This window comes from Chrysoperla carnea, chromosome 4 (assembly GCF_905475395.1).
Source record: "Chrysoperla carnea chromosome 4, inChrCarn1.1, whole genome shotgun sequence".
In the NCBI taxonomy this organism is placed as follows: Eukaryota; Metazoa; Arthropoda; class Insecta; order Neuroptera; family Chrysopidae; genus Chrysoperla; species Chrysoperla carnea.
In genome coordinates this window covers 52,895,027-52,918,234 of record NC_058340.1, presented here as the reverse complement: position 1 = coordinate 52,918,234, position 23,208 = coordinate 52,895,027, and the positions used below count along the sequence as shown (strand labels likewise).

General features: G+C 27.8%; 3 protein-coding genes across 6 annotated transcripts in view; all 3 read left to right on the top strand.

The window, feature by feature from the left end:
• The window catches only part of LOC123298970 (ankyrin-3-like), an 84,342-nt gene extending 76,204 nt beyond the window's left edge, over nucleotides 1-8,138 (top strand). For 2 of the 4 annotated variants that reach the window (XM_044881073.1, XM_044881072.1), the window contains exons 19-26: nucleotides 640-965; nucleotides 1,123-1,260; nucleotides 1,333-1,765; nucleotides 1,840-2,154; nucleotides 2,433-2,795; nucleotides 3,250-3,717; nucleotides 7,371-7,434; nucleotides 7,993-8,138. In XM_044881073.1, the coding sequence (XP_044737008.1) occupies nucleotides 640-965; nucleotides 1,123-1,260; nucleotides 1,333-1,765; nucleotides 1,840-2,154; nucleotides 2,433-2,795; nucleotides 3,250-3,717; nucleotides 7,371-7,434; nucleotides 7,993-8,101 (2,216 nt within the window). In that variant the 3' untranslated portion in view covers nucleotides 8,102-8,138. Of the gene's footprint in view, nucleotides 1-639; nucleotides 966-1,122; nucleotides 1,261-1,332; nucleotides 1,766-1,839; nucleotides 2,155-2,432; nucleotides 2,796-3,249; nucleotides 3,718-4,519; nucleotides 4,636-7,370; nucleotides 7,435-7,992 lie in introns of all 4 variants that reach the window. The other 2 variants (XM_044881075.1, XR_006535289.1) reach the window with 2 other exon arrangements.
• Nucleotides 8,139-8,938: 800 nt separating this feature from the next.
• On the top strand, nucleotides 8,939-11,919 carry LOC123298775 (venom acid phosphatase Acph-1-like). Its single transcript, XM_044880872.1, has 8 exons — nucleotides 8,939-9,042; nucleotides 9,182-9,378; nucleotides 9,775-9,879; nucleotides 9,979-10,218; nucleotides 10,316-10,504; nucleotides 10,624-10,747; nucleotides 11,407-11,609; nucleotides 11,803-11,919. The coding sequence occupies exons 2-8, from the start codon at nucleotides 9,340-9,342 to the stop codon at nucleotides 11,917-11,919; spliced, it is 1,017 nt and encodes a 338-aa protein (XP_044736807.1). The 5' UTR covers nucleotides 8,939-9,042; nucleotides 9,182-9,339.
• A 1,763-nt stretch (nucleotides 11,920-13,682) lies between these two features.
• Nucleotides 13,683-22,895, top strand: LOC123297844 (tyrosine-protein kinase hopscotch). The gene is made up of 17 exons (XM_044879648.1): nucleotides 13,683-14,473; nucleotides 16,606-16,856; nucleotides 16,966-17,085; nucleotides 17,193-17,353; nucleotides 17,620-17,748; nucleotides 17,818-17,948; nucleotides 18,164-18,394; nucleotides 18,480-18,604; nucleotides 18,701-18,851; nucleotides 19,015-19,159; nucleotides 19,224-19,444; nucleotides 20,051-20,350; nucleotides 20,850-21,017; nucleotides 21,091-21,260; nucleotides 21,331-21,513; nucleotides 22,386-22,555; nucleotides 22,757-22,895. Exons 1-16 carry the CDS (start codon nucleotides 13,751-13,753, stop codon nucleotides 22,525-22,527), a joined length of 3,351 nt encoding a protein of 1,116 aa, XP_044735583.1. The 5' UTR covers nucleotides 13,683-13,750; the 3' UTR covers nucleotides 22,528-22,555; nucleotides 22,757-22,895.
• The last annotated feature ends 313 nt before the right edge of the window (nucleotides 22,896-23,208 follow it).

Below are 23,208 nucleotides of genomic sequence, written 5' to 3'. Positions count from 1 at the left end.
TGAGCGATAGATTCCAAAGCTAGAAAGTAAGATTCCAAATGCGATTATTTTTAGCAGAGATGCAGCTGTTTGAAATTTAGGTAAAATTTTGTTCGTTTAATATTTTGGTTGTATATGTTATTTTGTGGACAAAGAATTAATCACTCTCGTAATTCAACAACTGATTGACTAAATAGTTAGTATTCTTTTAAATTTTGAAATTCCATGATGGATTGCAAAAAAGTGAATTAATTATTCGTTTATCATTATTTATAACTTCGTAAAGCTTTAATATGATTAAAGAAAAATTTAAAAGAGTTTAAAAAACTTTATTCGGCAGTCTCAATATTATTTAAAGCTATAAATTATTTTTATTTTGAATAATTTACAAAAAAATTAACAATTCGATAAGTAACATTCGATAAAATATATTTGCTCAAAATGTTTGTCCTCTTAAGGATTTAGATAGTTTTAGAATTATCTTCTAAAATATTTTAATATTGCTTATCAATTCAATTAATAAAAATTCAGCAAGCTTATTATTAAAGTTGCCAATGCTTTTGTCACAAGAATTTTTCAAGAGTCCAAAAAATTACAAATTTTATCCTTTGAAAACGTTTAATTTCTATTTAAATCAAAACTATAAATTTATTTAATTAGGAGGACAAAGTCGGGCTGTTTGGGAAGACGTAACTGGTTCCACACCTTTATCATTCGTAAAAGATTGTGTTACATTTACAACAACAGTGTCGGCACGATTTTGGTTAATGGATTGTAGAAATGCATCTGAAACAACACAACTAGCAACTGAATTATATAATGAAGTTTGTAGACCACCATTTATGGCGAAATTTGTTGTATTTGCTAAACGAACGGGATTACTTGAAGCAAGTTTAAGGGTCTTTTGTATGACAGATGATAAAGAAGATAAAACTTTAGAATCTCAAGAGCATTTTATTGAAGTAGCGAAAAGTAAAGATGTGGAAGTAAGTATTGTTCGCAGTTAGTTATATTTGAAATATTTTAAATTCAACTCGAGTCGGATAGACCTCAAGCCTGTCCAATTGATTTGATTAATTTTTTATTAGGTTTGAAATTTTTGTTTAAGTATTATGATAATTTATTTCAACGAATTTGTTTTAGGTTTTAGAAGGTAAAGCCATTTATATTGAATGTGCTGGAAATTTAATTCCAATTATTAAATCCGGCGAACAATTATGTATGAACTTTAATGGTTTCCAAGAAAATCGACTGGCTTTCGAAATGAGAATTCGTAATCCAGTAAGTATTCTCGATGTATTTAATGAAATTTTTTTAAATTAATATTGTATGATAATTTTCGTATATATTTAGGATGAAGATCCTGTTGGTCGTATTATTTTTATGAACAATCCAAAAGTGCCAAAAGGGGAACAACCACAACCTCCATTATGCACTTTAAATGTTACGCTGCCAAATACATACGAGGATGGTAGTGATTATGGTAGCCAGAAAGGAGAAATAGGTAATTTCGTTAATTCTAAAAAAAAATTTTTTAATTTTCTATTTCTAAAAAACTTTAATTCTTTAAATTATTTATTAGGTGATATGATTCATCGTGGTTACATAAATTTGGAATCAATGAGCCGATTATTACAGGCAGATTGGCCTAAGTTAGCTACTGAAATAGATCATCCAATTTCTCCTGTCGATATTGAATTAATCAAATCCGAATATTCAGATTCAGTGCAGCAAGCTTTAATCATGTTGAAATTATGGCTTAAGCAAGTTGGACCATTAGGAACAGGTAAAAATTAAAATATATTTAGAAAAGAAATTCATAAATTATTATTCGATTTATCCAAATGATTATTGTTTCAGGAAATGTTTTGGCATCAGCTCTACATAAAATTGGTAGATCCGATATTGTGGAACAGTGTATCGATAAAGTAGAACTTGTGACCGATAACAAAGAAATTGTTGCCGCACAAAATGTTTTGGAAAAAACAAATTTAGATGAATCTTTAACAACTGATAAAGATCAATCAATATCTGAACATACAAATACTCACGATAGCAAAATATGGGACCATACATTAGACAAATCAGGTTTTGATGCATTAAAAGATGATATAGGTTCTTCAGGTAGTTTAGCAATAAAAGACGACGAAAAAAATATTCTAGATGTAGATACAGGTATTATATTATTTTTATTAATTGAGACCTAAAACTACTCTAGAAATTTCCAAACAAACGAATTTTTTTTGGTTCTGCTTAAATAATTCTGTATAATAACAATAATGTCAGAAAAAATAACATTTGGTTTGATCGATTTTTTAGCAGACAACTTTCCTGATAGGAACTTATTCTATTCAATCCGAAAATTGGACCTCTAGAGTGGCATTACTCGTTAAATAAATCAAATAATATTGATAAAATTGTTTATATGAGTTATATTTTAATTTTTGTTTTAGTTTCTTCGAAAATTTCCAATACCGATAAAGATCATTCTGAAAAAGATGATGCTCAACTAGATATCAGTAACAGTAGTAATACTGTGTTAGATGTAACGAATAATAACGAAAAACCATTAAAATCAATATTAAAAAATAGCGATAACGTAAAAGATACAACTAAAATTATTATTAAAGACAATATTACTCATAAAGAAGCCTTAGATTTTTTAGCTGAACAGTTTAATAATTTAGATACTTCAAATTCAATGAATTTACAAACCCCGCCACCTAGTCCTGCTGCCGATAATAAAGAAAGTGAAAATAATTTAGAAAATCAAAGTTATGATATTACGTGGGACATGGGTGAAACAACATTAGGAGGTATATATGATTGTTTTATTTAACCAAAATTTCAAAGAAAAAGTTATTCATGAACATTCGCCTGCGAACTCAATTATTTGACAAGGAGCTCAGCTCTTTCTCAGTTTCATCTTGTCTTTTGCTTTATAATCCAATGTATTTTGGACAATATTAAGACAATATTTCTATATCAATGAGTATTTCCTCTGTTTTCTTCCACTTTTTCTTATCAGAAACAACCTACGGGAACCTCAGACCAAATACAGTATTAAAGAAATAAATAAAATAAAATTGGCTGTCGTTTAAATATGTAATAAAGTTGCGAAATTTGTACTCTTTAAAATTTGTGGGGGTCTATATTCTCTACTCATTGCAACAAGAAAAAAATTAAAAGTTTTTCAAATGTTTAATCCTTTTTAAATAGTAAAAATCATTTTCAATTGTACAAAATACGAATTTATATTAATTTTTGTAGATTTATCATCGAATTTAATAGACGCAGAAAAAATATCTTCAAAAACATCATCTACTAGTCATCCAGCATCACCTCACAAAATAAAAACAATTAAAAAACACACAAAATTATCAAAAGAATTCCAAAAAACTGCTGGTGCACGACCAACTGTTGAAGAAATATTTTCGAATGCAAAAGAAATCGATCCAAATTTAGAAGAAGCTTTAAAAAGAGATGCAAATAATGTAAAAGTAATTGTAAATAAAAAGACAGTTGATAAAAAAGAATCAAAAAAACAAAATAGTAAAATACCAGTTTCTATAAATACAATAAAAACGACAACGGAAAAAGAAGTAGTTGTGGAATATAACTCTGATACGGACAGTCAACAATCACCGTTGAGGTATCAAGATCAAAATGAACAACAAATGTTAGGATCATCTAGTGAATCTGATGTTGCTTTACATGAAGGTCAAAGTGATGATGATGGTTTGTATGAAATTGACGATTTTTAATTAGTTTTATCCAACAAATTTTATTTAATATAGTCGTGCATGTGCTATTTTATTTATTTTATTTTTTTTAAACAAATGTCTATTTTCTCATTTAATACACAATTATTGTACTAATTATATATTTATCTCTTATAATATCAAATTTTTAACAACAAAAATCATAAATAAAATAATTATAAATAAATCATTATTGTTATAAATAAGGAAATATTAACTAACTTTACCCCTTAATTTTATTTATTATTCAAAATTTTACATGTAAGCCAACAGCAGTATTGACACTCACTCGGTAGCCTGAAGTTTCGAAATAAATATCTATTAGAAATTTCGAACAAAATGAGGAATTAAGGAGCTAATTAACAATATTAATTAAATAGTTTTTTCAATAATATTGGACCTGTTTTTTAAAACACTTATTAAAATTAAGATCTACTGATTTTATTTGTAATATTACTATTTTTCTAAATACGTATAATTTTTCTTTATTTTTTAAATTTTATTTAATGCTTTATTTATAATTATATGATTTTTGTCCATCTCAATAACAGACATTATTAAAATAACAAAGAAAGTAAAATTTAATGACAAAATAATTTCCTAAAAAGTATTCTTGATAATTATTATTGATTCAAATGCTAGAGAAATGTTTGCTTTATATTTTTTTTTTTCGAAAGATGTTATTTAGTTTGCAGTATGCATTAAAAATATTGAAATAATTTTCATTTTAACGCATGTTTTGTGCACTTTATTTTGCCTTTTGTTATTGTTGTAAACAGTGATTGTGCAGAAGCATGGGCCCTATACAGCATGGTTGGCCATCTCACTGTGTGTGCTGATGTTCGCTCTTTTTCCCGTTCTACGTTCACTTATTATATGAAACACCCAAACAAGGGTATGCTAAAAAAAATTCTAGAAAATATCACCATTTTTTTCATTTAAAAAATTTGTTGATCAGCAATTTATTTCAATTAAATTTTTTTTGTGGCACACTCAAGCATAAACGTTATACACAATGGATATTGTTCCGAAATTAGCAGCTTGATTGTTAAATATGTCGTTTTATCAAGTTAAATCGCTTAAAAAATTTGTAAAATATCACTCAAGAAATCTTAGACTTACAATTTTTATCAATGACATAGTATAAAACAAAGTCGCTTCCCGCTGTCTGTCCCTATGCCTATATGTACGCTTAGATCTAAAAAACTGCGAAACGGATTTTGATGTGGTTTTATCTAATAGATAGAGTGATTCAGAAGGAAGGTTTTTATATATAATACATTCATAATATAGTAGAGAAACACTGATAATTTTAGAGGTTAAACGAAATTGCGAACAAAAGGAGGGTAAGTGACGGCATATGAAGTGAAGGTTATAACACAATAATCTTTGTATTTAAAATTGAAGTTACCCAGCGAAACAGGTAGTTCACAGCTATTTTTTATATAAATTTATGTATATAGCTGGCGCCAACATTTTGAGGGTAAAGAGATAACTTTGGTTTAATAAGTTTGGCATTGTAAACCTTCTCTTAACTCTTCTATAATTTTAAAAATTTACATATTAGAACAAAGAAAAGGACAAAAGAAATTAATGTAAGATTAAAAAAAATTTACAGCGCAACTTTTTTTTGCCACAAGACAAAAACGAATAAATGTTCAAAATTATTGCGATCATTATGTAACCATTTTAATAAATAAACTAAAAATGGAACTAATAATAAACTAACAAATAAAACTAATGATTAATTAACAAATAAAACTTATAATTAGAAAAAGTAAATAACAAAATTTGAAGAAAAAAAAAAGGAAAAATTTGATAAAATCGATCAAAAACGCTATCCGCTGAATCATATGCAACAAAAACTCGACGAATACACATAAACAACAAAAAACTTGGAGCCTTACAAATTGGGTACTCAAACGACAACCATTGAAGCAAATAGGCCTACTATTTATACGTAAAAAAGAAAAAGAAAGCTATAAAATTAAAGAAACTCCTCAGTTAAAAACTTGGATTTTGCAAGATAAATGCCTACCACGTAGTTCTTTTAAAAAATTGCAAGTCTAAGATTTATTTAGTGATATAAAGGTATTCAGAAAAGTTTTGGCAACCATGTATTTTAATTAATATGAAAACCATGTTTTTAATATTTGGAAATTCAAAATTATCATCATTTAATTATCGTGTACAAACCTCATTCAGTATTAATATTCTAAATAATAAAATTTATTTTCTCAAATTTTATTATACTTCTGATTTATCTAATTTTATTTCTAGCTTTTTTATATATTTCATTTGTACAGTATGCGTTTAGATTTAGATTTGTTATTAGTTTTATTAACAGTAGAGTTTAATAATAAAAATGGCATTGTTTAAATTTTAGGCTGTTAATTAAGAACAATGTCTAAAAAATATAGTCATTAACATAATTAAATTAATTGATTAAACTATTAGAGGTGATTTTATTAATTGCTATTAGTTGTTTCTATTTTTAACAAAAAACAAGTACTTAGTAAATCAATTAAGGGATTACGTAAAATTAAAGAAAATTGTACTTTTTATTTATTTTCTTAAAAATAGGATCTCTCAAATTTTCCATTTCAATGACTAAAGCAATTTCGATTACAACGTAGGCATCATCAGTATGGATTGGCCAATCGTAATTATTTTTCGGAGATATATATTACTAGTCATCTATTTGCGGACACTTTCACTTTCAAAATTGATAAAAATGTCGCCAGATTAGCGACGAGTAAGATATCTCTCTGGATAATAATTTTATGATTATAGTTAATTCATAATGATTACGTATTTATAACCCGAAAATTCTATGTGTTAGAGGGAATTAAGGATAAACAAATATTTTTACAATTTTTTTTTTACACATGGTACTTTATTTTATCCACGCAAATTATTCCGAGGATATGACTGACCGTAAACACAATTTTTCAAACTCGATCTGCCTAATATTACAAATAAGAAGAAAACAGCCTTCATTTCTTAAAATGTGTATTCATAAAATATTTCGAATTCAAATTATTTGTTTTACACCTTCAGGTGAACAATAGACCTTTGATTTTGTATTTAAATAATAAAAAAAGTTTTAGTGAGCTTTTTTTTAAAATGATAGGCTTCAAATAATAAATAATAATGGGATTTAACCTCCGTTTTCTTGATATACACGTCTATAACAGAAGCTACCCACACCATTATTTTTAATCTCTATTTATTTTAACTACATTCGAATATATAATGTGAGTGGAGTAGGTTTCTTCGTTCTTATCCAAGCGATGACAGTGTGATCAATTTACTGCTCCATTAATTATAATTGTTAAGATTGCCACTGCCTGGATTCGAACCCGCAACCTCTTAGTTAATAGTCAAACGATTTATGATGATTGCTGGTACAGGCTTCAAATACAAAAAAAAAAATGATTGAACTTTTTTACACGATGTAAAAAAGTGTCACTAGTTCGCTACCGATTCGTGCCTTCTTAATTTATGTGGCTAAAGAGTACCCTGTATATTGTAATCCTTTAATGTTAACACGATTAATCATTTTTCATGTTTATACACTTAGTGTTTTAAATTAGATTTAGTTTTTAATTTTCAAAACTGTTATTTTAGATCAAGTAGATCAACAAACATTTGCAGAAAGCTATGAAGAAATCCATATATCTGGTGATAAAAAGTAAGTGATTGTTATTGGTTTTGGAATATCTTTTAAAATAAAAATATTGTTGTTTCTTCAACTCCAATCTAGCTTGCAAGTTTGGTTTAATATTCTTGTTTTTAGATAGATTGGAAAAATTGTAATTTGAGACAAATTTACATAGTTAAGCAACAATATTTTTATATTTTTAAGAAAAATTTGTTAAATTGGTGGTTATTATCTTAGAATAGAAGTTTTATTATAGAAATAATAGAATAAATTTAACAATAGAAATTTTTTCTAACTTATCTTTTTAATTAAAATCAGAAAAAAAGAGTTAATGAGTTTGAGTAGAAATATATCAATCATGTTAATAAAAATTTAAGTGTCTATTTATGCGTGAGCGTTTTTGTAGTTTTTTTTTTTTTCGGGTTGATTTAGTTTACGTCGAATCAAAAATATTATAAGGTATTTTCTATTTACTACGGCAATAATACAGATCATGCATACATTCACGTGTAAATTGATACGAACTAATAAAAAATCTATCACAATAATAGTCCGCAAAAATAAAAATAAAACATTTGTATTAAACAGGTCGAGAAGTAATCAAGGCAGTTCGGATTTAATTACATCACCTGGGTCATCGGATGGTTTAAAAGGTGGCAGTATTGAATCGTTTTTAGCTGAAGAAAGGAAATATTAAAAATGCTATTTTAATATTTAATTTTAAAAAATATATATAAATTTATTATTATTATTTGCATGGTTATGGTTAATATTAAAATAGATTTATTTTCTAATTGCATGCTTTGCACTTAAAGATTAAATTTAAAAATTGTTATATTGAACGAAAATTTTAATTTAATAAATAATTTAATTATTCCAAATATTTCAATTGGTTTTATTTCCATATTAAAAAAAATTTTTTTTTTTAACATGGGCACTAAAAAAAGGTGAAATACCAAGGCTCGTAGCAGAGTCTATTATTATTCATATTTTGGAAAAAAGTTTCTAACAAAAAATGATACCTTTTACAAAAGAAACAACTTTCCACTTCCATTCCCTAAGGGTCAATGTGAAATTAAATGTAACTTTACCTGCTTGTAAAATAAAGTTAAAGTTAAAAAATACAGGTGAAAAGTTGCCTAGAGGGAATATATTAAGTGTCTTATATATTATATCTCTAGCCTGTTTTTTCCTGTCTGCACCAGCTTCCTTATTCCTTTATCAAATTCCAAGATTTAATACTCGTTTTAAAGCTTATCGTGCTGCATAATGACGAAAAATAGACTCTTGTACTAAAAATTTACCGCGTAGTGTTCATTATGCAATTTGTATATTATATCTGTATTAAAATTGCCTATAAATAAAAGAAAGTAAATTATTATTGATATTTTGTATCACTTATCTAGCCTGCTTTTAGCCACGGGTACCGCACTGGAGAATTCCGCACGGATAGAGCTAAGTATTATCATACTTCCAAGTTTAAACTTGTTGCAATCAATTCCAATATATCTAAATTAGTCTATCTAAGGCTGTTGTCGATATCAGTTTAAAGCTTATATTGTTCCTAAAGATTACATTTACAAAAATTGTTTACTTTTTTCAATCGATTCGAAAAGTATGAATGCTGTATTGTTCTCGGTCAGTATAAAGCATAATTAAATTAGGTTGAGCGTTAATATATGCTTTTGATACTGGTTTACATGACAGCTCAAAATGACAACACGCAAGTTTGTTATTGATAAAAATCTGTCACTGACCACTCTAATTTTATTTTCAGCAAGAATGGGTCAAGAATCATGACATTCAGCAAAGTTTATCAAGATAATTTATCAATGTTCTAGTTTTTTAAATTAAATTTTAGTAACTAATTTATTTACCAAAAATAGTAACTCAAAAGAAAATGTAAAAAGACGGCTAGCCAAAAAGACAAAAACTATGGAAAAAGACAGTACTGAGTTAGTAATGGTAGCTATTGTAAGTATACATACTTCCTGTTCAAAATTAAAAGTTCACAAAAATTTTCTCTTCTTTATGTTCATACACGATAAACTAGATTTAAATAAACAAAAAACTACATAATTTTGGTTTTTATAAGAGGCCTCAAAGATTAAGTGCCTTGGGTCTTAATTTTGCTGAAGATAGTGTACGAATAAATAATATTTATAGTTCAGATTGAACAATATTTTATTTACAAATTTGTGAACAATAATAGAATCAAAGTTTGAGTGTGAGTACTCCTTAAATGTACCCAAACTTTTTTATTATTTATTTTTTGCGAACTACTTAAAATAAATTTTTTCTATTAATTTAATTTAGTAATTTCAATCTAACGAAATAATTTATTGAGAATAAAATTTTGTATGCAAACAGCTACATAGGCATGGAGATCGAGCACCAATTAACAAATATCTATATCCAAACAGCCCAAGTAAAGGCAACGATTTCTATCCCGTTGGAGAAAGTAATTTAACAAATGTAAGTTTTATGTTGATTATAATAAATTAGAGTGTCCTGGAAAGATTCCCCTTTCTTTCCTCTTATTACAATAGATATTATAATATTTAATTAATCGAGGTTGGAAAAAAGCAACTGTATGAAGTTGGTAAAAAATTACGGCAAAGATATGATTCATTACTGGGTCCTTATTTTATTGGAAACGAACTTAAAGTCCTTACAAGTACATTGGAAAGAACGCAAACTAGTGCCTTAACATTGTGTGCAGGATTATTTCCACCATGTGATAAACAAATTTGGAATAAAGATTTAATGTGGCAACCTATACCGTACACGGAAATTAAAGAAAGAAATGATTGTGTAAGTTTTATAAACAATTACTTAAGTTTTATAATAAATGTTTGACAAGCAAACATATATAATCCGCTACTTTTGTATAAAACTTACTTGTTCTCAGGTAATTCGAAATCCTGGGGGTGCGTTTCCAATTTTTGTCAAGCTGTATGATGAAATTTTAGAATCAGACTTTAATCAACAGTTATTAAAACGTTACAGGAAAGAATTGGATTTTATTAAAAAACATGCAGGCTACGAAAACCCAACAATACGAGATGCATATTTTTTGTATTTTTCACTAGAAGCTGAGGTTTGTTTTATTGGATTTATATTCTATTTATAAACGATTCAAAATGATATATTAGCAGACAAATGAAGATGTTCTTAAAAATCTTAAAACTGTTGACCCCAAAGGTTAATTTTTTGTAGAGAAATATGGGTTTGCCACTACCTGATTGGGCAAAGGATATATTTCCAGAGAAACTGGAAGAAATAGCGGTGTTTGAATACGATTTGTCAACATTAACAACACCATTGAAACAATATGCGGCAGGTAAAACAATGCAATCAAATACGGATTCAACCTCTTAATAAGAGGCAACCTTCCTTGCCTCTAAGAGGCAACCTTCCTTCCTCCACATAACCCATAAAAATGTAAAACTATATTTTTGATACCATAACAAAATTTGAAAGTTAAATTAAAATTTATTAAAAACCGCGGAAGAATTGTTATAAGCATTCACAGATTTTGCCCACCTATTTTTTGCAAAACAGAGTTTTATATGCAATCTTTATGGCTATACCCAACAATGACGTCACTAACCTATATCTTCCTCTTTGTTTAGTAAGGAGTATTAAACGTTCATATTTTGGGTACTTCTAAAGATTTTCAAAAACTACTTTTCTGTCTGTGCAGTGAGAATTCTTCACTTGAAGTGATAAAAAAAATTTGTTTATAATACCTATCTAATGAATTGGAAGTGTCTTAAGATATTCAACCCCAAAAGTCACGGAAATCATTTTTAAAAATAATAACATAATAATTAAATTAATAATTATGCAATTGCTACGTTTCCTATCTATCAAATCAATGTTTGAGGCCGCTTCTATTCTATCATTTTTGCAATAAATTGGAAGTCGGTTAAAAATAAGAATAAAAGATAAAACTGTAATGTTAAAAATTTGATTTATTTAAGACTGTAATTTTCGTAGGTGGATTAGCAAAAGTTGTAACAGATCTATTTACAGACAAAATTAATAACAAAACACAACTAAAATGTTTAATAATATCTGGTCATGAATGCACAATTGGATTTCAATTAAGACTTTTAGGTATTGAAGATCGTCGCGTGCCTAAATTTTCATCACATCTTATATGGGAATTACATAAAACAGAAAATAACTATGAAGTTAAGGTGAGTTCTGCTTTGCTTTGATTTTGACTAAGAATAGGTGCCTTAGTATGCTCTCATGTAACCATAAAACGTCCCATTAAAGTTTCCTCAAAAAAATTCCATTAAAATCTCGCACACACCTGTTTTACATATTATAAGCTTAACAACAACATTGAAAACAATATATATTCAGTTTTATATTTTATAACCGTAGATTTTTTATCAAAATTTTTATGAAGATGATCCAGTACAATGTTTAAATATGCCGTATGAAGATTTTTTAAGTAAAATGAAACCATATATTCCAACGTGGAAAATTATTATTGACTAGTCAAAAATATTTTGGCTACTGAAAATATAACTTGATGTGATATTTATAATAAATTAATTTTGAAACTTCTTATAAAATGTTCGTTTTTTTTAATACTCCAAAAGTCTGAGCTTCTTTAATTAAGAAAAAACTGAGCTACTTATAAACCGTGTATCTCCTAGAGAGACCAGACTGATGAGCGTGTTACGTTTGCACCTCATGAAAAGTTCTGATTAGAGTACTGAATTCCTTGGAAAAAATAACAATTTATAAGTCCATTTTCAAAGTCCAATTTATAAGTCCATTTTCTAAACATTCTCCTTTTTGTCCAAGTAACATTCAAGTTTTGAATTTGTAACGGTTAGAATTAATAATCTAAGACATAATTAGTGCAATTTTACGAGCTCATCGTTCATTCCGTTTACATTGTAGACTATTATATATAAAATTAGACAGGTTAACAGTCCCGTTTTCATACTCATCTCGTAAAAATCAATTTTCGAAAGATTGGGAATAAATTACTGACGTTATCGAGTGGCTAAAACATCGCGCCACTCAGTCGGCTTTTCCACGTTTACTAAATGAATTCTATGACAAAATGGGAAAACAATATGCATAAGAGTGATAAAAGTGTTAAAATTTGGATTTGACTAATACGGCGGATACCGTTTGGGCCTACAAAAACAGTAACAAAACTTTAAATTACAAAAAATGTTTCTCATAAAATACTAACAATTTTTGTTAGAAATATGTTTTCAGACATATATTTATTACATGAAAATGATTGTCTTGATGGATCCTATTACTTCTGTCACTTATGAATACGGAATCTGGCCCTTTAATTATCTAACGCCCTATATAATTTATATAATTTGAATATTCCAAATTTTCGTTTTTTATATTATCAATGCTTGAAAACGATATCTTTGAAAATTCTTAGGATTCCGCATCAAAAAATTAAAACTCATGAAACAAAAGGCGAGACAAGTGATGGCATGCGAAGTGAAGATTACAACGCGATAATTTTTGTTTTCAAAGTTGAAATTGCTCAGCGAACCCGACATTCATAGATTGTTAGGTCAGGCGAAGTTTGCCTTCACAGCTAGTTGCTCTAATAAGTTAACTTGGATGATGTGGTCAGGTTTTAAACCGGAAAATTTTTTAACGGAAAAGGGGCACATATTACGTCTTATCTAACTATATAGAGAGGTTCGAAAAAACTTTTAAGGACTTTTCTGTTTAGAATTTTAAGCTTTAGTTTTGCAGTCGGAATTATGTGGTCATTAGAGGACACCTTATATCATATTAATTTTGTTTACATACATAAATAATAGAAAAATTAGTCTATTGAATTCTCACCAAGGTCTTTCTATATAAAGAAGAACATATAAATAAATGATGATAAATTTAAAAAAAAATGAATGATAAAGAACTTTCTTCTTTTTTTAATATTTTTGAATTGAAATGTCAAATATGGATGTCATTTGCGTACAATTCTAGGGAATTTCATTATTTCTAACTAAATTTTTTTATTCAGATTAATTTGTAACCAGCTTCATTCAGTATTGAAGTGATGTTGTGTTAAAAAATCATAATAAATTATGTGATAATCTAAATAAATCATACTAAATCTATAAAATTAAATAAAATTTTATTTAAATAATGTCATTATAGGACATAAATATAAAAAAAATTGGATAAAAAGTATATCTCCAATTTAAATAACAATTATTTTAATAAAATGTATAACTCAAAAGTAAACAATTATCACTAGTATCAATGTTAATGCATATTAAATGTATGCAAATTACTTAATTAATATACAATTTCAATAACACATAAATAAAAAATTATGGAAAGTAAACAAGTGACTATATTTTTATGTATCGACTCAAAAACTGCAAATATACCATACACAGACAAAATAAATTGTGAGCAAATTGTTCTTCATGTATGTAAACAATTAGGAATTGGTCCATTGGCACGTCATTTATTTTCATTACGAATATTTAATACAAAAATTTGGCTGCCATTAAATGGTGAAATAATAACAGACGCAAAATATGAATTTCGTATACGATATAAGGTAGCCAGTTTACAGCGATTGAAGAAAAATGATATAAAAGCTTACGATTATTATTTTCAACAAGCTCGTTACGATGTACGTAATTACATGATTGAGGATATTATTTACGATAATGTTAAACGGGAATTACTTGGTTTGGGAGTGGCTGATATGTATAGGGTGATGATTGAAAAGGATTTATCAGTTGATGCTGTTTTAAATGATTATAAAAAGTTTATATCAAAAGAAGTGATTAAACATCATAAGTTTTTCATCAAGAAGCCTGTACGTGATTCTTTGACCGAAATTATTAAGCGGGGACATGATGCTTGGTTTGTTAAGGGTGAATATCTGAAACAATTTGATTTGATGGCACCCGAATATTTAACTGAAGAATATAGTGCGTTAATGGATCGAGATGGAGCTCCATGTCGAGTTATTTTACGCGTATCACCGTACAACAAAGATTTTTCTGGTATACGTGTTTGCTATGATTCGCATAGGAAAGAGGTAATATTTTTTTCATTTTAATTGTAAATAAATTTTACAACAATAATATTCGTATATCGTTTAGCGTGTCTCAGATTAAGTTAGTTGGCTCGAATTAATCTGGATGTAATCGCTTGTATACGAATATTCTCATCCTAAATTTTAACTACTTATATACTACTTATATTAAAACGAAAATGAGCTAGCGAGAAAACTAAAAAATAATTGCCAAATTTCGTCATTTGAACCCTTAAAATCCTCTGTAAGTAACAGAAACCTCTATAAAGCCGATTTTCCACTAAACGGACAGTTACAAACAAAAACAGAAACTCGTTTCGAAAAAAACAACCTTTTACAAACTTTTTGAAGACTGGCAATGTAATGGCCATTATTCAGTTTTGTTTTTTAATTAAAACTCAACTGCCCGTTTTGTAGAAAACCGGCATTAGAGGTAATTTATTTTACACATCTTTTTTAATTTTTTCCATTCAGGCGATCTTTCGCCTGTGAAACTATGAATTATTATATTCGTTGTGTGCGTAGTCATGGTAGGGACAATAAAATCGATGCCAGCGCTTCCAGTGATTTTGGCGTTAAAGGAGGCTGTTATGACTAGTCTGCAATTGTTTACATGTTAATGTTATAGAAAATGTTAAATTAAAATTAATGAAAAACACTAATTAATTAAACTTAATGCATTAAAAATTGTGAAAATAAGAAATCAAATTGCATAAATTTTATTTTTTAAATGTAAATTATCATAATTATTTATTTAAATTTGTGAGACAATAATATTAAATTTTCAATTTAAGTCATTAATGCAAACCATACAATTATATAAGCATCCATACAATTCTATAATTAAATTAGTGTATCGTTACCATGGAAACGCCTCCAATAAAACTCACACACGATGCGTATAACTGAGACTCAATTACATTATATAACGCTTTAGTTTGGAGATAATCTTTTCAGACTGAAATTAGTCCTATTATAAGAAAATCCCTCCCTACATATGAAATAACTTAGACGCTGATGCATTGAATTCGCATTTTCCTCAGAATTGGTTTTTCAGGCGAGACTCTCGAGATATTTTATCATTAAAGCGAAAAAAACTGTTTTTCGCTATATTTCAAGCTATGTAACATAATGATATAATTCGTTTTATAAGACGCCGAAATTCAATCAAATTTACTTTAAACCGTAAGAGAAATAAGAAAACTTCACAAGACAGTGTCGTAAAAATTTACAAGATCCAATTATTTAAAATAAAGGTATTTCTGACCACTGAAGGCGAGAACCTTAAGAATTTAATGATTATAATTAGGTACATTTTTTTTTAATAAATTAATGTATAATTTGTTTCATTTTACTTGGAAGAACTATAAAACCTCATAGTTATCAAACCAGTTACATAATATAAACCGCAAAATAAAATTCTCGAAATTAATTAGTAGATAAAAATTAATTAATATCAAATTAGGATCAAACTTTAAATAATTAAAAGTGTAATAGGGAAAAAATTATGAACGCTACTCTAAACTCTATATGAAGTACATAACGTTTTTTTTCCTGCAAACGGTTCAAATGTCCCAAAACTATTGTATCAGAAGAGCAGGGCAACATAGAATATGAAATTTTAAACAGAAACTTCGTTTGCAGTTTTTGCATTCTATTTTACCATTAACGAGAAAAGGGCAATGCCGATTTGCATAATATTCAATTTTGAAAGAAATCTCAGAGAGCCCAGAAAAAAATCTGGTGTCTGTAACGATTGGAAGAGTAATTTCTGAGAATCAGTTTCCGGGCCAACTTCTTTTGTTACAATTACAAAATCTGCCAGCTTTTCGCGTCTATGAATTATTTAGAGTAATCAGAAAAAGTACTTCTTACTCCCTTAACATAATAGAGTAATTTTGTTTAAAAAAAAAATTTAATCAATCCATTTGACAATTGAAATAGAATTTCTAAGATTTTCCCAAATTTATTATTCAAAACTTGTAGCGCCATCTGCCAAATGATGCTGCTTTCCGTGAACATAAAAAGTAAAATCTTTTACTCAGAAAATGCTCATGAACACATTTTCTGACTCAGCGCTCTTATTTCTTGAGATGATCGATCATCTTGTAATATTTTCGAATTACTCTTTTCAGTGGGAACAAATATCCGCTATTGAAGATTTATGTTTTATTTCAATAAGTCAAGATGGTACTGTACAAATATCACGTAAAAATGGAATTCCAACATATTTAAAATTTGAATCGTTTCAAATAATGCAATCGTTTATTAGTCTGTTGGATGGTTACTATAGACTGATGGTTAAATGGACATTTAATTTATGCAAGGAAATGCTAACGCCAACATTAAAACGATTACATGAATTAAAATGTCATGGACCTGTTGGGTATGTTAAAATTCTACAAGTAGATCTTTTCATTTTAAATTAGAAATTAAAAACGAATCATAATTTAAAATAATTTAAGATTAAAAGATTATCTTAAAATTTGTTTTAGGGGTGAATTTTCTTATGCAAAATTGGAAGAAAAGAAACAAAATCGACGTGGATGCTATATTTTAAGAGAAAGTGAAATTAAATATAATGTATACTATATTGATGTCTGCACAAAAACTGGGTAAATATACAAACAAATTATTTAACTAAATTTATTTGAGGATATTTAGATTTAGATACATATACGAACCCTAAGCAATTAATTCATTATTCTTAAAATTGATTTAGAGTCAAACCAAAAACGTACAAATTGGAAAAAATGAATGATGAAGAATATATTTTCAATGACGATGTAACAAGATACAAAAGTATATCAGAGTTACGAAAGGCCTACAATAAACCAGATTCACCCATTTATTTAAATGAATGTTTACCTCCATCAGAATATGGTAAGATTTCAATTTACATTTGTCTGATACTTTTTTACACTAGGCTACGGAAAGAGTTTGAATCCAGAAGAATTTACTACCTGCCTCTTCGAAATCAGCCGTGTTATAACTGGGAAATTATTAGCTAAGACACGATTCATGTTATTTTATTTCATGATTTTGCTTAGTTAAATTTTTTTGAGATGATATTCATTTAATTGTCGCATAAATAAGTATAACACCAATACTTTTCAAGCGTAAACTCATAATGATTAATATATTTTTAGATAAGTCACCACTTTTACTATGTTTACCTGAAAATATGTATACTGAAGCGTTAACTGATAGCGATGCAGTTACAGCAATAAGTGCTTATCCAATTGTAATTCAACCTTCAAATTTACAAATATATAAAGGTAAATTTTCTTTAGACTTTAACAATCTAAGTTATTCACTCATGCTGTCTTTTTTTTATATTTTATCAGGTCAAATGAAGGAGAGTGCTAATGGAGTAATAGTTGTTTATCGTAGTATGTGGCGGCTAGCTAAAGGGAAAAAAATCGAAGTTGCTTTAAAAGTTTTAAGGGCAAAAGAAAATGAAGGCAGTTATCTGAAGGTAAAAGCTATATTCAATGTCTTCGATTCTGCGAGCGTCAATTTAAACGTACGTTTTACGAACGTTTATTAGAAAAACATGGTGTTAAATATAATTGTAACGTGCGTGGAAGTTTATAATCGCTATTCAATACGTAGAAAAAAACTTCTCCAGTGATATACGCCTAAATTGAATACAATCACTGAATTATTATTAATTAATTTTTTTTTTTTTAGGAGTTTATGCAACGTGCTGGACAGTGGGCTGGTTTACGAGAAGGTGCAAAAGGGATTGTACGTTTATGGGGTATATCGCTAAGTTTACCAACAGCTTTAGTTTTAGAATATGCAAAATTAGGACCGTTATCACAATATTTAACTGAATGTCGAAATGGTGATCGTGAACCATTAGATCCAGGAGATTTATTGGAAGCTGCTTCGCATTTAGCATCTGCGCTTTATCATTTGGTAAGAAAAACTTAATATTTTTTAAAAACATATTGAATAAATCAATAACTGAGTACATGAATTGATAAAAAAATTTTTTTTGCAGGAGGAACATCATTTAGTACATGGAAAAATTCGTTGCAGTAAATTATTAGTATTTTCTCATGATGAAAATTCATTTGTTGTTAAATTAGCAGATTCTGGAATACATACACCTTACGTCCGTGAAGAGTACGTATTATAAATTTAGTTATTATTTTCATCGAATTCAATTTTTATAAACAAAGTCGATAGTTATTCTATAATCGAAATAATTTTATTTTTTAGTATTCATTGGTTACCTATTGAATGTTATTCAAATTTTGAATTAGCATGTAAATCACATATGGCGGATGTTTGGGCTTTTGCAACAACTGTTTGGGAAATATATATGTTAGGTGAACAAAAATTCTTCAATGATAACGTCGATGCTATGGAAGTAAGCATTCCCAATTTTAAAGTTAAATAAAAATCTTCCTACAAAATTTTTAACACAAACTTCTATACTGTCAAAAACTACCTCATATCGAAACAAATCATATTTTTAAGATTCTTGAAATTAAATATTTAAAAAAATTAAATTTATTCTTATACATTTGCAGTTATATGTATCAGGAGTTCGCTTACGACAGCCAACAAAATGTCCAGATTTTATTTTTAAAATATTATTAGAATGCTGGCATAAAGATCCACATCATAGAAAGAAACCACAAGCTATCATGCGAGATATAAATCAATTATTGCTTGGTAAATATTTAATATGATTAGTGATAGAAAATGATTATTTACAAATTTTTCAAAATTTTTTTAGTATTTAATTCACGCCGTAAACGTCCATACGCAACCTTATTTACGAAAAATTTCTCAGAAACATCAAGTTTGGCAAGCGTATATACAGAGAATACTGTGTTAAGTCAACGTGATGAACTTTTGAGTTTCGATGAAGTTAGTGACATGGAGAATAAATTATCGATTGGTTCTGAATTGAGTGATAGTAGTTTTGCATCGTCGTCACAGTGGTCTAATTTACAAGTAATTATTTTTTATTTTATATGTATATATAACAATTTTAAAATTTTTGAAGTGAAACTTCTTTCATCGTGGGTAAAATTCCTAGAACACGAAGTCACCAAATGTAACGCAAGTGTGTTCAATATGGAATATTCATGTATTTTTTTATATTTTTAATTCATTGTTTACACCGTTATAACAAAGTAAAAAATATAAATACTGCTTATAAATGTTGTATTTAAGTGTAAAAAAATATTTAAAATATATTATAATTTTGAGACATTTAAACGCAGTTTTTTGGCGCTCTCTGTTGATGACGTATAAGTACGTGATCGTTCAATTGGTGACAGTTCAATGTATAATTTACACTTTAAAAAAATGAATTTATATATATTACCCAAGAGGCAGCATTGAACTATAACTTTCTGGATTACGATCTACCACGTAACTGATTGGGTTATAGAAGCGATGTTGAAAAGCCACTCAATTATTGGAAGTTATAAATTATATAATCAAAGAAGTTTCACTTTTTATTTGCGTACTTCGTTGTACATGTTTTTTTTTTTATAATTCAGTAAAAAAAATACAAAATAACCAGTAACTTATTTAGCTAATTTTAAATTTTAGGATTTGGGAAATAATGAATTAGTGAGTAGTTCTTGTGAAACATTATTTTCAAATTTGGTATGCACAAATTCAGCGTCAAATGATGGTATTGGCACAATTCAAACAATTTTTGAATTAGATTCTAATTTACAATTGATTAAACAACGAAAAATTGGTAGTGGCTTTTACGGAGAAGTATTTTTAGGTGATTTAGGTACAAATGGTGGTGAATTACGACCAGTAGCTGTTAAACAATTAAAAGCAGAGCATCTGTCACTAAGTACAATAGCAGATTTTGAACGGGAGATATCAATTATGAAGGTAATTTATTAAGAAAACTAAAATCTTTCAATCATTATCAGAATCAAATTTTAATTCATAAGCGAATTGTTCTTCTTTTAATTTTAATTTCTTCTATTTAATTATCAATTTATATTCCTATTATTAAAAAAATGATAATTCTGTAATATTGTGTGATTTAGCATAATTAACCTTTAGACTAAGATAATTGAAAAATGTGGATATGCGTGGCTTCATTTTTACAATTTTTTTGTATTCACTACATCAGGGCCCATAGCATAATTTGTTTCGATTGTTAAAGTATTTATTATTCTTGAAAGCATATTCCGACAATCTTGAGCAATTGCTCTATGTTAAAAATACGTCACTGATTCCTATCTAATTTCAAACACAAAATAATATCCAAAAATCATCCTTGTTTTTATGGTTAAAGTATCTATTACTTTTGGACTCATATGTCCTTTATGTCCTAAGAAAAATACGCTAGTAACTTTTCCTAAAAAATCCTTCTTTTTTATAGAAATTACAACACCCTAATATCGTGCAAATATTAACATCTTTGGAAGCAGAGAATTACTTAATTATTATGGAGTATCTACCACACGGATCTTTACAATCATATTTGAAAATTTACCGTGAAAGTATAACAAATAAACAATTGATGCATTATGCATTAGGAATAGCTAGGGTTTGTTTCATTTTTGTTTTGTTTTATAATTAAAAATATGACTTTTATTAAAATTTATTTGTAATAATTATAGGGAATGGCATATTTAGCTCAACAACATATTGTACATAGAGATTTAGCAGCAAGAAATGTTTTAGTAGTTGATGAAAATCATGTTAAAATATCAGATTTTGGATTAGCTCAATTTGTTGGAAAAAATGAATATTACATTTTAAGAACCAATCGTGATTTACCTATTAAATGGTAATTTATTTAAAATAAATTTGTGTACGTAATTTAATTTCACCCGTTGTGTTTGGTGTATGTTTTTTAGGTATGCTCCAGAAAGTTTACGTGATGGTAAATTTTCTATCCGTTCGGATGTTTGGTCGTATGGTGTTACGTTATTTGAAATGTTTTCATTTGGAGAAGAACCTAATTTACGTAATTTAAAAGAAGATGAACAAGGACAGCAGTTGCAACAGAATATTTTGGATGCTTTAGAAAGAGGATTAAGGTAAAATTATTTTAATATTAATTAACTTGATATAGCACTTTTTTCACATTTTGTCAGTTTTTACGGATTTGCCCTTTCTACAGCAATAAAAATAAAATAAATTCAGTAATTATAAGGAGTATTGAAATTAAGCAATATTGCAAAGTTTCGAGAGTTATGAAAGTATATTCAGTTTTAGTATCGATGTTCACATACTTATAAATCAAATTACGGGTGTTTAAAAAAATAAAATAATAATAAGAGTTGTAATCAGCCCAGTGGTTGAGCAAAGGCGTCCGAATTCGAATTCCACAATCTCATCCCTTCATCGTTTAACCTGGCAACCCTCTTCTTCTTTTACAATTATACGGTGCCCATACTGTGGTCTTGAAATCCTCCTCCCTTTCTCGATTCATGTTCGGCCTACTGCCACTTCAACTTTTTAATTTGTAAGGTCGCATCTTTTATTTCTGTTCTGTTTCTTATATCTCGAAACAGAAAAAATTAAATGCATTCTTTAAATCAATTTTACGTCACATTTATCCAAAATTTCCTCTGTTTTTGTCATGCTAGGCTATAGCTCTTAGATACCTTATTTCTCTTGTCGTACTTTATGGGCAGCCACTATTGAAAACCAACAATTAAGATTAATGTTACACGAGCATCGATTTTAACGCATTTTTTTAACGAATTAACGATAACAATTTAAATGAACGTTAGTTAGGATTACAAAACACGTTAAATGGAATTTTTTTATCATTTTCAATTTTAACACACGTTAAATGGAATTTTAACGTGTAATGTGTTAAAATTGCCGCCTGCGGTGTGAAAAGCTTCATTGAACACAATATTTTGCTCAAAAACAAAAAATGTAATAAATTTTTCAATTTTAGATTGCCGTGTCCTGCAAATTGTCCTCAATCAGTGTATGCTAGAATAATGTATTCATGTTGGAATATTGTACCCAATGAAAGGCCTACTTTTTCTGAATTATCGGCTGGTATACAAGATTTATTAAATACAATGGGTGAATAAATATTTGAAGAATTTGAAGATGTTTTGGGTTTGTAATTAAATTTTATTAAAAAACTTTATTTTGATCACTCTAAAATAGACATGCTTAATGAAAAAGACAAATTGACCTCGAATTTTTTATGAAAAAAACTATTTCAACTATTTCCTGGAATTAAAGACATTTAAGTCTTTAATATTTTTATAATTAATATAATATGAAATTTCAAATTTTTAATTTTTTTTTAAACAGAGTAAAAAATGAACGCACACTAAATTTCATGGACATCGAATCGCGACTTCGTATTTACAGTCACTTTTGAATGTTTGTTGTATCTAAACTATCAATTAATTGAATGTAACTCACTTTTGGAAGCGGTAAAGAGACGGATTATATTGATGAAATTTGAGAAATAATCCAGGAAATCAGAAATGTTCAACAAGATTAATTGAATTAAAATGATATGCTTTTTATATTTATAAATGTATTTCATGTTTTTCAATTTAATATGATGTGGGAAAAACCTTTTCAGTGTTGTTTCACAAGTTTTTGTTTAGATAAATGTATGCTGATTTGGCTTTGATCTCAATTAACTAAAGACGATGGCATTTGCTATAGATAAATCTTATTAAATCAAGGTTAATAAATTTTAATTATGGTCACGATTGTGTACAATCTTGTAGAAGACAATTTACGTCGCTAAA